This window comes from Haliaeetus leucocephalus, unplaced genomic scaffold (assembly GCF_000737465.1).
Source record: "Haliaeetus leucocephalus isolate CR32 unplaced genomic scaffold, Haliaeetus_leucocephalus-4.0 Scaffold228, whole genome shotgun sequence".
Taxonomy (NCBI): domain Eukaryota; kingdom Metazoa; phylum Chordata; class Aves; order Accipitriformes; family Accipitridae; genus Haliaeetus; species Haliaeetus leucocephalus.
In genome coordinates this window covers 22,732,347-22,747,580 of record NW_010972664.1, presented here as the reverse complement: position 1 = coordinate 22,747,580, position 15,234 = coordinate 22,732,347, and the positions used below count along the sequence as shown (strand labels likewise).

The following is a 15,234-nucleotide window of genomic DNA, read 5'->3' as shown; positions in this document are numbered from 1 at the left end:
CATCTTCACTTCTTCCAGTTTCTTTGTATCCAAAGTTATCCAATCAAAGTGATGGAGTACTGTAGCTTAATGAGTAACCACATTTGAGCTGATGCACGGTGTCCGACGAAATGCAGCAATTACCTGCCCCTCTTGCCAAGTAAAACACAGTAGCTTAAACCATGATTTAGTCTGACAAATGATTTGTGGTTTAAGCCTAGTACCTCCTGATTCACAGACCAACATACAGTCAGTTACTGCAATTTGGGTGATGAATGTTAACTCATTATGCTCCAGTACTGAAATTTTTTCCAACTGAAATCTTTACCCTTCTGTGCATTTTTTTTATATTTTCTCCCCTTTTATCAGGCTTTTTCTTCACAGTATTCAGGACTCTAGCTTCACTTGGGAAAGGACTGTGTGTGTTTGAGGATTAGAAGTAAGTATAACTTGCTAGGACCCAGAGCGGACTCAACTCAACAAATGCTGTTTAGATCACTTGGTGTTTTGGTAACTGATGTAATGTCAAAGCCACTGATGCAGTGAAACACACATGCAGTCCTGGCTGTGGAAGCAACGTCTGACAAAGCTGGATCAATGACTGCATAGTTTTTAAAGGGAGTCGTTGTCAACACAAGAGCAACAGAGCACCATCTCCGCTCTATCCGTGACTAGAAGAAAGGAATGAGAAACCACTTTGAACCAGATGGTTATTCCTTCTAAATGAAATAGGGGTCTTGAGCTTAGTATTTTCTATAAAGTTAAGTTTACTCTTTGTATCTTGCAGAAGGTACATTTGGTGCATCTTGCCGCACTTCGTCTTGTGCACAGAAGTTTGCAGGTCAAATAAGCATGAGGAAATTAAAAGAAAAAAAACCCCAAAACTCTGGGAATGGTGGAAAGAAGGGAGAGAGAATCAACCTGAAATATTTAATATCTCTAACAGCTGAGCTGCTGTCTTGAGGTCAGATACCTCTATACAACATTGACCACCGAAATAGTCTAATGACTGTTAGCTAGGAAATTATTACATTTAAAATGTGACAACAAAGGAATTGCCATTAACAATGCTAGTAATTCTTATTTGTTAACAAACACTTTTTACTGCCTTCTATCTGGGTTGTTACATCATGTCGCAAGCATGAAGCTTTGAACATCTTTGAGATGGTTAGCATGCTCTTAAACATCCAAACCTGCCAATATTGAAAACAGTGAATCAAACATGTAAGCAAAGGAGCAGAACATAGATCACCTTTTTATTTTGATGATTATCATATATACAGCTAACTGACAACAGACAAAATTACAGGAAAGAAGTTAAAGAACAGTGTATGCATCAGCAATGCCTGCCTGGCTGTCTGCAGCCACAGCCTTGCGGGGCAGCCCAGCTCTCCCTGTTCCCGGGCCGTTAGCTCAGGATTCTGTGAAGGACCTGCGGTTATCGTGCTGCCAGATGTGCTGCACTGAAATGTAGCTCAGGCAAGGACTAGGGGCAGTCTGGTCTGAGCTTAAATGAGGTTCTTGAGACCATGGCCAGAGGGTATGGGTGGAGGGCTCAGGTGAGGCTGGTGAGGACAGCTAAGGGGAATTAGTGTATTCAGAGCCCTGATGCGGAAGAAATGAAGCTTGGGTAACCTATTGGCACAGGAAATGAGAAGGGTAAAGAGGTTTTGTAACTATTAATGTATTATCTCAAAGTGTGGGGAGGCTGTGACACAGTGGCCAGCAGTTGGTTTGTTTACATGTGTGTTCAACTCTGTTATTGCTAAAGCATTTTCTTCCTTTTTTAGAACATAAGTGGATAGGATCAAGAGCTTTGCTATGCTGCTTGAGTGTAGTGCATTCAATCTGTGCGGTATCCAAAAGTTTGTTAGCTTGTCGCTTGACCTTACTGAAAAAATAATAGACAAAAATAAATGGTTTTCTGATCTCTGATACTATTTATCTGTATTGATTTTGAGAAAATATGCATATAAATGCAGAAGATTAAAATGGGTTCTGACTTTGTACTTCCAGGTTCCTGAGCATGCAGAACTTGCCTGGATTCTTGGGTGCTTAACTAATGTCCCACGTCTGTTACGCTTGCCCCAGTGGAAGGTATGGACAGTTTCATAAATGGAAAGGAGATATATGGGAATTCAGTAGAACTGCAGTCCTTGAAATACTTGCTGTTGGTGAAGTACCACCCATGTCATTGTTATCCTTGCTTTAGATTTAAGTAATTCTCTAGTCCTATGGTGGAAGGAGGAAAATGTGTCTTTCCAGGTCTGTTGCTATCAGTGAATGTTTTCCTGCTGGAAGCTACAGGATAGTATTTTTGGCAGAGACTTGCAGAAACTGTACTAAATAGGAGGCTTGTTTAGTGTTGTTAAACTGATTCTGCTAGAATGCTTGGAATTATTTCAGTGTTTATTTAATAATGCAAAACAACTGCATGATATTGCGGTGGAAACCTTGAGCCTTGCTGATTAAAGAGTTCCATAAACAGCTTTTCTTTTTCCACTGTGAAGAGTGGCTGTTCTGTATATTTTATGGAAGAGGGTGCAAAAGAAGCATATGTTGGAAGAGGAGTATAGAAATGATAAATATTAAAAATGTGCTGAGTGATAAAGTTAAGGCACCTTAAATGTTTGCCGATACAAATTTCAAATGTTCATCTTCTTGATCTTGGTCATGCATCAGCATGACTGCATCAACAGAGTTCTTGCATTTAATTTCCTTGTATTTTACTTTGGCATTTAGTAAGCAGAAAAACCAAAAGGCAGGAGAAAGAAGTATCAAAAGGGGGGGGTAGAGCAGTTTGGCTTGCAGAGTTCAGAGCACTCTTAAATACCTCCAGATGTTTTCTTTTTTCCTGTTTTTCTTCTTAATTAAATAAAAACAGTAAAACTTAAATACAGCAACCAGCGATAATGCATGGCATAGATTAAAGCCAACCTTTTCAAACCTAAGGTTCTAAAGTTAAGCTCTTAAATCTAACTTTGACTGGATTGACTTTCCAAATCTACAGATAGGTGTTACAGATGCTAGGCTTTGCAAATTAGGTCCCCTGAACCCTAGGCACTTAGGCACGTAGATGGAAGACAGGATCTGTATGAGAGGGTGAGAAAAATCTAAAGATATTTGAATAGTCTTAATGAAATAATTAAGATTTCAAGGGGTTTAGTGTATTTAACTATTGTTAAAAGCAAAAAGTAGATCTGTCACTGCTAGAACAGAATTAGTATCTGTAGCCTGACTATCTTGATTTAAATGATCCATGTCCTAGAGCGGTAAAGGACCTCAGGACAGTGGGTGGATTGTGGGGAGCAGTGTGAACTAATGGAGAGAACGCTGGACTCTGTAGTTCTGGGTTCTCCTCCAGGCTGTCACCGACTCTCCTGGTGACTGTGTGTGATCGCTGTCTTGATCTCTTTTCTGTGAAACACAGGTATTAATGCCTTTTTATATCTCTATTATAAAGTGTTTCAAAAATTTATTGCTGAAAAAGCTATTTAAAAAGTGTTATCAATAATAAGTGTAAGAACCCAGCCTGACTGTTTTGTGTTTTCATTAGTAAGATTACAAACAGAAAGAAAACACAAGCCTATCTTTTCTCCTCACTACAATATCAACAGTGTAGGGAAAGTCATGAATATAGGACACAAAATGGGATGTGTGCATTCACAAGGAGCGGATTTTACATGGCACACTTTTCTCTAGAGTTACACAATAAGTTACTCAAATTAGTTGGAATTCTAATTAATTAAAATCAAAGACTTTGATACTGTTAACCAAAAGTGTGATTCCTGTCTGTTTTTCTTTTGCAAACAGATGAAGCGTGCCAGCCAGAATAATGAAGGAACTGTTGGTTTGTTGACTTACCCTGTGCTTCAAGCAGCAGATATTTTGCTGTACAAGTAAGAGGCAGAATGTGAGCCCATGGGCAATGTCTGTTCAGCTGCATTAGAATAAATGTTCGTCAGGTCAACATGCTAACTTATTAAGTGGGGGAGCTGGGTGTGATTAGATCAGAAGATTGGAAATGGATGACAGCTTTTTGCCTCTCAAGTGGCTGGTTGAAATCTAGCCTGTTTTGAAAGCAACTCACAGGGCTGTAAAGAGAAAAAGCTGGTCACTTCAGAATAATTCTTAAGGAATTATAAGACATTGATGTTTAATTATACATATTACATGTTCACACACACACTTTTTAAGTAGTTATGCTTTATTTTATGCAGTGTACTATAGCGATACTTAAACTGGCTGTATAGAGTATACCCCTGTTAGTGTGGGATTCTGTGTAGGCCTGTTGATACCGATGAAAAAAGTGAATAATTTACTGCACCTTGTGGCACCCAGGCTAGTTCAGTTTTCTCTGTTGTGGACTATGTGGTGCAATGCAAACACATCCTGATGATGGACTGGTGACTCCGCATGCCTAGGTTTGTAGCCTAGCTGATAGAACTTGTAGTGCACTGTCGTGACTGGTTGTATTTCATAATATGTTTTACACTGTCTCAATAAGTAAATGTTAGAGACAATGCAGTACGTATTATTTTTATGTTCCAAGCATATGTACTTTGTGGAATTGTTCTGAAGTGAAGTTGTGAATATTTGTTGGGACAGAGCAGTAATACAGAACTATGAGGACAGAGACTTTAGGAGGACAGAATAACCACGATCAGCCAGTTGTTAACCCAGAAAAATGTATCTAGAGAAATTTATTCCTAAGTGATCATTAGTAGGGGAAAACAGTGATGTTAGAAGACCAGTAGATGGTATTTCTAATTCACTTGAATTTTAACTGAAAATAATGGGAAGCAAGCAAAAGTCAGAATGAATTTGAATGTTAAAATGATCTTCTAAGCAGTGAGTCATGTTTGATTGTCAAGCAGTATTTAAGGGTGAAATTTAGACAGCTTAATGAGAAATCACCTTGCTTTGATTGAGCTCAACCATGTATGTCTCTTCCATCTCTAATAAGATCATGTGATTCATCATCCCTTAGTGAAGCCTGTGGTTTGTTTGCTACCATGTGTATTAACAGCAGGCTGTCCAGACAGAGCACAAAACAAGGAAGTGAAAGAGAAACAATATCTCTGAAGAAATCTGACATAGTATCTTTACTAAGAAATGTTTTAATGTAAAAACATAATCAAGGAAACAAGAATCAGGGAGAAATGGAAACACAGGAAGGGAGCAGCAGTCATGAGGAAGAATTAAGAGCTGGAGGAAAGGGAGAAACAGTACTAATTCAGATGAACCAAGGATCAAAGAGACAGGAAAATGGACAGAAGGTAAATATATGACAGAAAGGAATAAAAATAGCACCAGGACAGAAATATTAAAAAACCAGCAAGGAAAAAGGCGAAGAATCATGCAGAGTCATTTATAAAGACAATATGTTTTCTGTTTAATGGCAAACTTTGTGAATATGGAACCATTCTGGCATATGGAAACATTTCTTTTGACCTGCTTAAAGTATATTGATTACGGTAACTGATTTTCTTTCTGTTAGTTGTAGGCCACTGTGATTTCCTATTGGCTACTGTAACTGTTTTTAGGTTGCCTTGCTGACTGTTTGGTGGGGAATAAAGGTGGACAAATTGATTCCTGGATGTCAGCCCAGTAATTCAGAATCGGAAAGAAGGAGTACCGTGTTGAACTGAAATTTTCTGGGAGCTTAAAAGATGCATAGTGAACTTTCTTACACTGGAGCATATGCAGGATTCAGAGCTGAATACCCCACAAGCCTTAGAAAAAAATCCGCTGGGAGAAGGGAGAGTAATCAAAAGCTGGCAAGACTTCAAGTCTGCCTCATCTAAAAGATTCATACATTTTTAGTGAGTATGATTAACTGTGGGAAAGAATCGCCAAGGGAAGTAATGGATTCTTCACCTCCTCACGTCCTCTGATGCAGATTGTGTTTTCCTCCAGAACTGCATTCAAGCTATTGAGTTCAATACAGAAGATCAAATGATCCTTTGATGCTAACAGTTCTAATCCATGAATGATAACATTTGTGGCAATAGAGGCACTGGCCCACATGATATTTATACAATGGTGACCCATGAGGAAGAACCACTCTCTTCTTTCCTTCCCTTGATAAATCTACAGTACTAATTTCTCAACAACGGTTATGTTTTCCTGAGACTTGACAAAGCAAGGTGCTTGCGCTTTATGCCTTGCAGATCTTTCTTACTTTGTTCGCACACTGTAACACGTGCTCTTTGATCTCTAAAGAGACAGCAGGAGATGCTACAAAAACCTTTCTCTGAGCTGAGTTTAATGATTTGCTCTTATTGGTATCTTTACCGTATATGTTTTTGTGAAGGGTTATTTTGGTCTTGGAGATGTGCTTCAGTTCAGCACAAAAAGCAGACTCATCCTGGGATACAGTCACTTTGGGATCTTGTTTCCGCAGCACCTATATCTAGCTGGGACTGAGTGTTTGGCTCAGTCTGGCCCTCGGTCATGGCAGAAGCTGTGACAGTCTTGAGTAACATTTCAGCAGAACCAGAGAGCTTTGCTGAGTTTCCTGTATCTGTCTTTTATTAAAAGGTCGACACATGTTCCCGTTGGAGAAGATCAAGTCCTGCACCTGGAACTAGCCCAAGATATAGCACAACATTTCAACAAGAAATATGGAGAATTCTTTCCTGTGCCCAAAGCCATTTTAAGTGAGCTGGTCTTGGTTATTTTTTTTTCTTCTCCCTTAACTCCTAGGTCAAGGTTAAAGATGGATTTAAATATTGTGGAGATAGTTTCAGGGACCAAGAAAAGGGAGCAAACTGATGCTAAGGGAGTGGAAGGTTAAAAACTGACAACAAGAGACTAGGGGCTGTGAAATTGAACTCCCAAGATAGACATAAGGCTTTACAAATCCCTGGTAGAGGAATGTATGTGACGTCTGGTATTCTAGTCCAGGGGGCCAGATGCACTCTGCTGCTGCCAGTCAGCCTTGCTCTCTGAGTATTGGACCTTTTAAGAGTCGGGTCTCTGCTCCACGTTGCTAGTTCAGGAGATACGTAAGCAACAAGACAAGAGACCTCTAGCAAGCAGAATTCTTCAGTGTCTGAATGGTAGATGTTTACATTAAGCATGCTAAACAGCTTGTAGGTTTATTGGTACAGTGCTCAAAAATCTTTTAAGCGTGTTTAATATATACTTGCGTATTTCTGTAAGGGCCTCTTACAGAGCTTAGACTTCCCATTTTTGATCTTGGACTCGGGGAGACTTATAAGGAAAATCTTCTCAGCCATTTTTGAGCTATAAGGTCATAGGCCGGGGGGTGAGGAGGAGTCAGATGGCACGAATGGCACGTTTGTTAAGAAACGTGAAGAATTGGGTAAGGAAGAAGCATTGCATCTTTGTTGTAAGTAATGTAGAGGAATGCACAGCAGAGACCTTCGCCCCCAAAAGGGCAAGGAGCCCTCACCTTAGAAAAGACAGGCAGTAATAAACCTTTCTCAATTTTCAAGCCTCAGTGACAAAAATGGTGTTAGACCCAGAGTGGAGCTTAGAGAATACTAGGTATTGCAAGCTCTGCAGTTTCTAATGAACAATTAAATACTAAGCACTGTGATGAGGACCTGAGTGTAGCCTATGATGCAGGTGAGGCTGTTTCCCAGGAAATAAAAAGCTCAATTTGGGGGGAAAAAAAAAAAACCAACAAAAAACAAACCAAAACTTTTCAATTCCCTGATGAAAAGCATACCTGCATAAGTTCATAAGTATATGCAAACCAATGAGATATCCTAGATGAATGGAGGCGTTAGGGACCTATTCAGACTCACTAGCTGTAGGCAGTTAGATTACCTGGACTACTTCAGATTTACAGAAGAGAGACAGACTCTTCCAAAAGATGGTTCAGAACAGAGCACTTTCTGGGGCAGTCTGAATTGTACCCTGGAAGAACACTTATCCTTTCACTGAGTACACGGGCCGTCTAGGAGGCGTATGCAAGTAATTTAGTTGGCTGTCTTAGGTGTCTAAAAAACAATTGGTATGAGTGCTTCCTAGATCAGTGGTACTTTGTGTACTCCGTGAACGATGTTTCTTGGTGAAAGACTGAAACAGTTTGGGTTGATGCTGTTAAAGAAAGTACTTAGCAATATTCCCCTAATGCTACTGTTCTATTTCATGTACCCACGTATATCTTAGTAGTTTGTACAATACCCACACCTTTCTTATCTGAACAGTGCTTTCCCTCTAACGGACCTGGTTAGTGTTCAGTTGGGGAACTTTTCTTAACCGTCTTTATTGATGTTTAGGAGAATAACCAAGAGATTTGGGGTGGAAGAGTTTCCTAAAGTAAGGAGATTAACTGTTCTGAGATTCTTTTTTACTGGGGGATTTCACCTGTTTCTCCACTGTTACAGAACCTGTCAGTAATGTGCAGTCCATGGTCTCTAGATAACTTGTCTCCAGTGCCAGGAATACAAGGGAAGAGAAAGTCTGGGGGGAAAATCAGCATGTAGCCACAGAAAATATTGGGAAGTGTCCCAGCAGAAGTTTCTGCTTAGAGAGAAGGGGAGAAATGGAGCAGGTTTTCATTTTGTTTATGGGAGGAGAAAGGCAGCTTAGAAGGACAGGAAGGACATAAGGACTAGAGGAGCGTACACGATTGTGCTCACAACTCTTTTTTAAGCAAGTATAAACAGAGAGCTTCATCTTGCTGCAAAGTGTTCTTAGCAATTGTCATAAGAAACCATTGTCTATGTGTGTTCATAATTATTCCTCTTTTTTTCTTTAAGGTACAACAAAGAAAATAAAATCCCTCAGAGATCCAACAGTGAAGATGTCCAAGTCAGACCCACAGAAGTTAGCTACTGTTAACATAGCAGACAGCCCTGATGAAATAGTGCTGAAATTCCGCAAAGCTGTGACTGACTTTACCTCTGAGGTGACCTTTGACCCAGATGGTCGCCCTGGTGTCTCCAATCTGGTGTCCATTCATGCCGCAGTAACCGGGCTTAGCATCAAAGAAGTGCTGCACCAATCTGCTGGTCTCGACACGGCTCGCTACAAAATGGTAGTAGCAGAGTCAGTTATTCAAAGATTTGCACCTATCAGGAATGAAATCAAGAAACTCCAGGAAGACAAATCCCATCTGATGAAGGTTTTAGAAGATGGAGCAGAGAAAGCCAAAGAACTGGCTGCCCCCATCTATCAAGAAATAAGACGACTGGTGGGATTTCAGTAAAAACTGCTGAGTAGTTGCAAGGACCTTTGTTTCCTGGGACAGACATTTTGTTATTTGTATCTTCTTAATCATTTTGGTTTGAAACAAAACATTTTTTTTCCTGGAAAGTCTAAATAGAACATTGAAGGTGTTTGCATTAAAAAATGTGCATGAAGCCAGATATTTCAGTGGGACCAGCACTAAGCTTTTCTGGATAGTCAAAGAGGGAGGGCGGAAGCAATCACAATTCATGAAGAAATCACACAAAAGCAGAATACAAGGTTGCCCAAATGGGGTTTTGGGTTTCTCCATTGACAGCTGCAAGAAGCTGAGGTATAGGCGAGGTGATCAGAATCTAGCAGAAAGATTTGTAATCTTCTCAAGAACATCCTTAGCTGTGCATGTGATCTTGTTACAGATGAACAACTCATCCCATTGGTAGTTATTCAGCTTCGATACGGTGATTGAATGTGTTTGTGGATAACCAGCATAAAAGCACAGGCTTACGAATCAAAATGCTCAGGGTGATGAAGAGAGAACTTGCTGCTTCTCCGTCTCGCGTCTTCAAACTCAGTGTGATTTTGTATCTGAACCTAGTTTGTGTGAAGTGAGTCAGTGTGTCTTACGCATATGGTTATCCGTACTCTAAAACTCACTGTGACTACTGTGCTAGGTGGCCTCTTTGATAGTCACTCCAAAGAATCCAAGAGTGGACTTGAATTTCCCTTCTGCCACCTGTGCCATCCTGCTGGTCAGGTCTAAGGTACTTCAGTGACAAAAGACATGTGCTTCAGCTGCTCCTATTTCACCTGCTGTTCAGTTTAGCAGGGAGCTCCAGGATTTCCAGTTCAGCATCAAGTCTAGGAGTCCTTCAGAAAAGGTGCAAAGGAAAAGATGTAATCCTGTGTGAAAAAAAATCTTAGGTTGAGAAATTGGAGAACTTTCTGTAAAATGTACAAAATTACTTGTTTAGAAAATTGTGCTGAGGTCAGGGCCAGAATGGGATTAAATAGATCTTTATGAACTCTCACTACTGAGTCTCAAGAAAGCTCAGTGATGGGAGAATGGTGTTAGTCTGCACTGATCTTAGGCCTCACAAGACCCACAGACTGGGACCCACGGACCATGGCATTTGTTGGGGAATGCGTGGCAAAGGGCAATTGCCAAAAGGAGACACCCTCTTCTGAAGAGGGGAGGAGTAGTACATGTTAAAAGGTAATGAAAGCCCTACTGCTCCTGTGCCAGCATATTTAAGTATATCATTGCACTTAATGGTGCTGTGTTTGAAATTGCTATACTGTAATGTAAATTGAGTTCATCCTGTACTCCAGCAGCTCATAACCATTACATAGCTATGGTATTTGTCGTGAAGGATAGCAGTCTTACGTGACTGAGTTAGTAAAACTGGGGGGGATTCTATGTAGTGCAGTTGTTTGTTTGTGTTTTTTTAAAAAAAAAAGCTATTTAGTTTTAAATTTAGTTGATGATCGTAGTGAGGTGATTCAGAAAGATTTATTTAATTTTGCAAAACAAGAAGTTGTGGACTGAGCGTCTGCGAATCTGTACTGAGACCTGTATTTATTTGTTAGGGATCTGAAGAAGAGAACTGCCATGCAAGAACTTGATGATGACAGAGTTTCTAAAGTTAGTCAAGACTAGAGAAGCAGAGTGGATGGAGACAGAATGGTGGGAAACCAAACTCGGTGTAGACAAGTCCAAGGTAATGTCCTCTGGAAAGAATACGTGTATTCAAAAATAGTCCCTGGTTCCAAATTAGCTGCAGTGGATTAGGAAAGGGCACAGTTATAACTGTGCATAGTCAGGTAGCTTTACAAAACTTTTGTCAGTGTTTAACAGCTACATTAGTCTGCATGGGAACTAAGACAGAAAAGTAAGGCACACAGTTACTGCTGCTTACTGACTTGGCATAAAGTGTTCTCTGTGACACTTTTAACATGGATTGATTTCTGCAAAAGTCTCATAATAGGTTCCTTAAGTTAACACAGCACTCATGGAGATGCCAGAAATCTTGAATGTATCTAGTTTCTACCTGTTCCTTTTTTTCACTAGCAAAGATAGGAGCATGTATTCAACAGACAAATCGTAGTTTCAAGGTGTCTTTACGTTTCTGATGCTCAAATCACCTAACGTACAGGGTTGGCATTCAACACACCTCCTTTGCAGTGAAAAGGAAATAAGAGTATTCATATGTCTTCAATACAGTTTATGAAAAAAAAGTGGGGAGGGGGTGACATCAACAGGCAGTTCTGGCTTGTTACCCAAACTGTTCTGAGCACTCTTTCCAAAACTTAGATTTTTTTTTTTTTTTTTTTTTGAAAATCACATAGGTGAAGCAGGCAGAAAAGCTTCCAAAGAGCCCTTTTTTCAGGGCAGGGGTTTAATACCTTACATATTTAGCAATGTTTCAATCAAATTTACTATATTCTTTCTTTTTAATTCAAGAATAGATTGGGGTTTTCCCCTTCCCTTTCCCCTATCAGTCAAACAAATCTTAACTTGCCTGACCTTCAAGTAAGGAAATATGCCTGGTTTTCGTCTTCAGGAAAGCGAAACGTGTGAAATGAGTATGTTCACCTACTGATTGTTGGCTTAGCTTTTTATTTTAGTAGCTCCTGTGGAGGAATTCTCAAAATAAAAGCTGCGTCTGCCCAGTGAAATAATCCCAATTCCACTAACAACCAGGATCACTAGAGTCCCCTGAGAGGAGACAGCTGTAATGTAGAAGTTTGCAGGTTTCTGCTGCTTATTTCATTTTTCATAGAGTGTGGCTTTTCTGGGAAGTTAACCACCTTGGCATTCAGGTTAAGAGTCTAGGTGGGCCTAGCCTGGCTGCCTCTTTGCATTCCTTGAGCCATTTACTTGGCATCTGGGATGAGTTTGTCAGGCAGAAGCTGAGCTTGAAGCAATGTATGCTCACTGCTGTCAATGAGCAAAGGTCTCTGCTCTTCTACCTCCCCGTTTCCTCTACAGAACATTTTTGTAAGCACCCATTCTGGATGGTGTACTGTGGCAGTGTTTACTTTAGCAAAGTAGTGCAGATAAGTTAGAGCAGCTTTTTAGAGAACAGTTGTTGGAGAAGGCTTGATGCTATGTATTTCAGAAGGATTGGTTTCCCACTAAGTCTAGTATGGTGTGCCAGGGTTTTACTGTTTGTTTACATCTGGAGTGCAGTAGGTGCACTTCTGAAACGCGTTTTCATGTTTGGTTTCATCCAGTTCATATTCCCTGAGACTTCTCTGTGATACTTGCTGAAGTGCAGTTAGTGGGGATGGTGGGGAGTTTCTGCAGAAGCACGCTCGTGATCCCAGCCGCAGTGCTAGTGTAGACATGCCCCGTGGTGCTGTGGAAGTCATTGTAAGGTGTTCTTCCAGGACTGGATGGGAAAGAGATCCAATCACATCTTTCCTAGTTGAAGAAAGAGGAGTTGAAAGGTGGAGAGGTATCCTCACCCCTTGCTGTGTTACTCTTTTTTTCAGCTTCCTTTTCTTCAGCGATCCTTTTATTTGAATATGTGCAGTAATTTGTGTCTTAGTTTCAAAATCTCCTCTTCTCCCATTCCTGTATGTTTAGTGCATCTGAAGTACATACGTAGTGGTTGGGATCTGCAGTATTGGACCTAGCATCTCCAGGTAACTGAAGAAATTCACTTACCTTTAGAGATAAATATCAGCTCCGCAGTGAATAACTTGCTAAGATCTGACTAAAACTTTTATACACTTGAGTCATTCATCTTTGCGGCCAATGGTTCCTAGGAAGTCATCTTATTGCTTATCAGAAGACGCTAATAGTGAGTCTCAGTTCCGTGCTCCCAATTTAGAACACAGAATTTACTAGGCATTTTAGATGCAGGAACAATGTTTTTTTCAGCAGAGACTCCAGATGATGACCGGCCTCATAAATTAACTGTGGCACTGCTCCAGCATACATCCATGCCTTAAATAACTGGAGTTTATGTATATTGTACATTATACTGGAATTTGTTTGTAACTCTTAAAGATGTGATTGAAGTATACTTATTTTTCAAACACCATGATCTGGGTTCTCAGATTCTCCAGAAGGCTTTGTGCATAGTTCTGATTCAGTGTCTGTTTATCTACAAACAATTCAGGCAAAACTCCTTAGCAGGGTTATGGTTGCCTCCATTAAAGGTTAGGGAGTTCATACGAGTGAGCTGAAAGCTTAAGGACAGTGAAATGGGATTCTTTGGGACAGACCTGCATCTAAATGTTTTGGGACTATAGGTTATCAGAGCAAATACTGCTGATGAAATCCTTTATGTCAGCTTACGTAGGAACTCTGCATCTGATTTGTTGAGGACTGTTCTATAACATGAAACGGTAACTTTTCTGGTCTCTACAGTTTGCTAGATGATTGTGTCAGCAGAAATGTGTTTGGATACCATTAGCCAAAGCCAAATCTAATCCTCAGTTCCAAAGCCTTTGGATGTTTTCCCAAAATGGGATTTCCCAAAACAGCTTGTTGTTTTTGATAAGCTACAATACCAACTTCAGCAGTTGCTGTAGGATCAGTAACAGCCAAAGGTCCATTCCGAATGACTCATTCATATTTTTCATTACTGCTCTGATGTACATTCTACTTATCCATGCGGCTCAAGGATCATGACAAAACTCAAGAGAGGATCTGTGTGTCGTTCTGGCAATAGCAACAATATGGACACAGGTGGGTCTGAGTCTTGAATCTAAAGAGCATGCTCTTTCAGTGGTCCAGCTTGGTTAGATTTATGTTCAGAACAACATGCTCTTTCACCTGTACTGATGTCTCTGCATTTGAGTTCCTGGATGCTGCCTACCTGTTTGTTCATGACTGCTTCACAGAGAGAATGAGACTAGCATGCTAGCATAGGGAGTCTACTGGAAAAGGTTTTCTCTTCAGGAAAGGTGTTATGTGTTCTTGCCAGGAAAACAAAATCCCTCTTTCTGCTGTATTGGACTATCTAATTTCCTTTAAATGGTTTGATCTGTTCCTTCTTTCTGGGTAAATTTGGCAATAATAATTATGCTGCAAGAAGAATGTCACTTTATTTTGTAGTCAAAAGTTTTGGAAGGACCCAAGCATCTCCTCTCATCATCTCAGAAGTCCCTTACATTGTGGGACTTTACTAGTTGCATGAGCCAGTTTCAGGGAGAATGCTGCAGCAAAACTGTGATCTTCTGTGACACTCATTGATCTAATTAAAGCTTTTGTGTTTCCGTTTGGTTTTTTTAACTCACTAGGTTGTGAGAGAAGACTTTTGTTAAACTTGAATTTCCGACCAAGCTTTCTATTGCATAGTCCTTTGGTGACTGGATGACAGCTGAAATAATGGAAAATTCTCTTTATTGTCACAAAAGATTCTGTGCTGATGCCCACTGTCTTTTCTTCGCGTTTTGTTGGTTGTGCTAATGGTCATATTGTGGAAGCTCTGACGGAAAAGTATTTATTTTGTTTTGTGCCAATGAAAAATCATTCTACCTGCAACAGTCTCATATTATTATGCAAATGGCAGATTCCTTGATCATTTTGCTTTTGGGCAGCAGCTTTGGTTTCACAGTTATTTTATATAAACCCAAATGCCAGCCTCCTGCACTGAGGGATGAGCACATGTGCCCAGTTACAATTAAACTGTTTAACATCTGGGAAGGTATTTTGCTACTGTTGTAGATTGCTGTCACAGAACACCGTGACTGAGGATGAGATTATCTACTACATGAGTGGTCTCATGCTGCCTGTGGACGTGAAGCTAAGCACTGAGCTTAATGTCTGTTGTGCTGTCGTGCTCTCAGCACTCCAACGTGGCTGTGAGACAGGAACAGCAAATCTATGCCACACCAGAAGGCTCGATCGGTTCCAGATGTGCTATGTTTGGTGTATCTGCAAGATGAAATGTCAGAACAAGAGTTCCAGCACCGAAATGTTTAAAAGTTATTAAATGTTTGGTAGTAACAGCATGCTTGTAAAAAGGCTGGGTATGATAGCATGGTCATAGTCTCATTCATATGGCCGACATGAGAAGTCACATGGCTGTATGTGATGGTGGAGTAAAGCAAGCCATCTGCTTCCTCAATACA

The 15,234-nt window shown here is 40.3% G+C and overlaps 1 protein-coding gene across 1 annotated transcript in view; it reads left to right on the top strand.

Annotated features, from left to right (window-relative positions):
* The window catches only part of WARS2 (tryptophanyl tRNA synthetase 2, mitochondrial), a 41,709-nt gene extending 31,662 nt beyond the window's left edge, over positions 1 to 10,047 (top strand). Inside the window, exons 3-6 of the mRNA XM_010567512.1 lie at positions 1,996 to 2,076; positions 3,793 to 3,878; positions 6,523 to 6,641; positions 8,718 to 10,047. Coding sequence (XP_010565814.1) covers positions 1,996 to 2,076; positions 3,793 to 3,878; positions 6,523 to 6,641; positions 8,718 to 9,166 — 735 coding nt within the window. The 3' untranslated portion in view covers positions 9,167 to 10,047. The remainder of the gene's footprint in view (positions 1 to 1,995; positions 2,077 to 3,792; positions 3,879 to 6,522; positions 6,642 to 8,717) is intronic.
* The last annotated feature ends 5,187 nt before the right edge of the window (positions 10,048 to 15,234 follow it).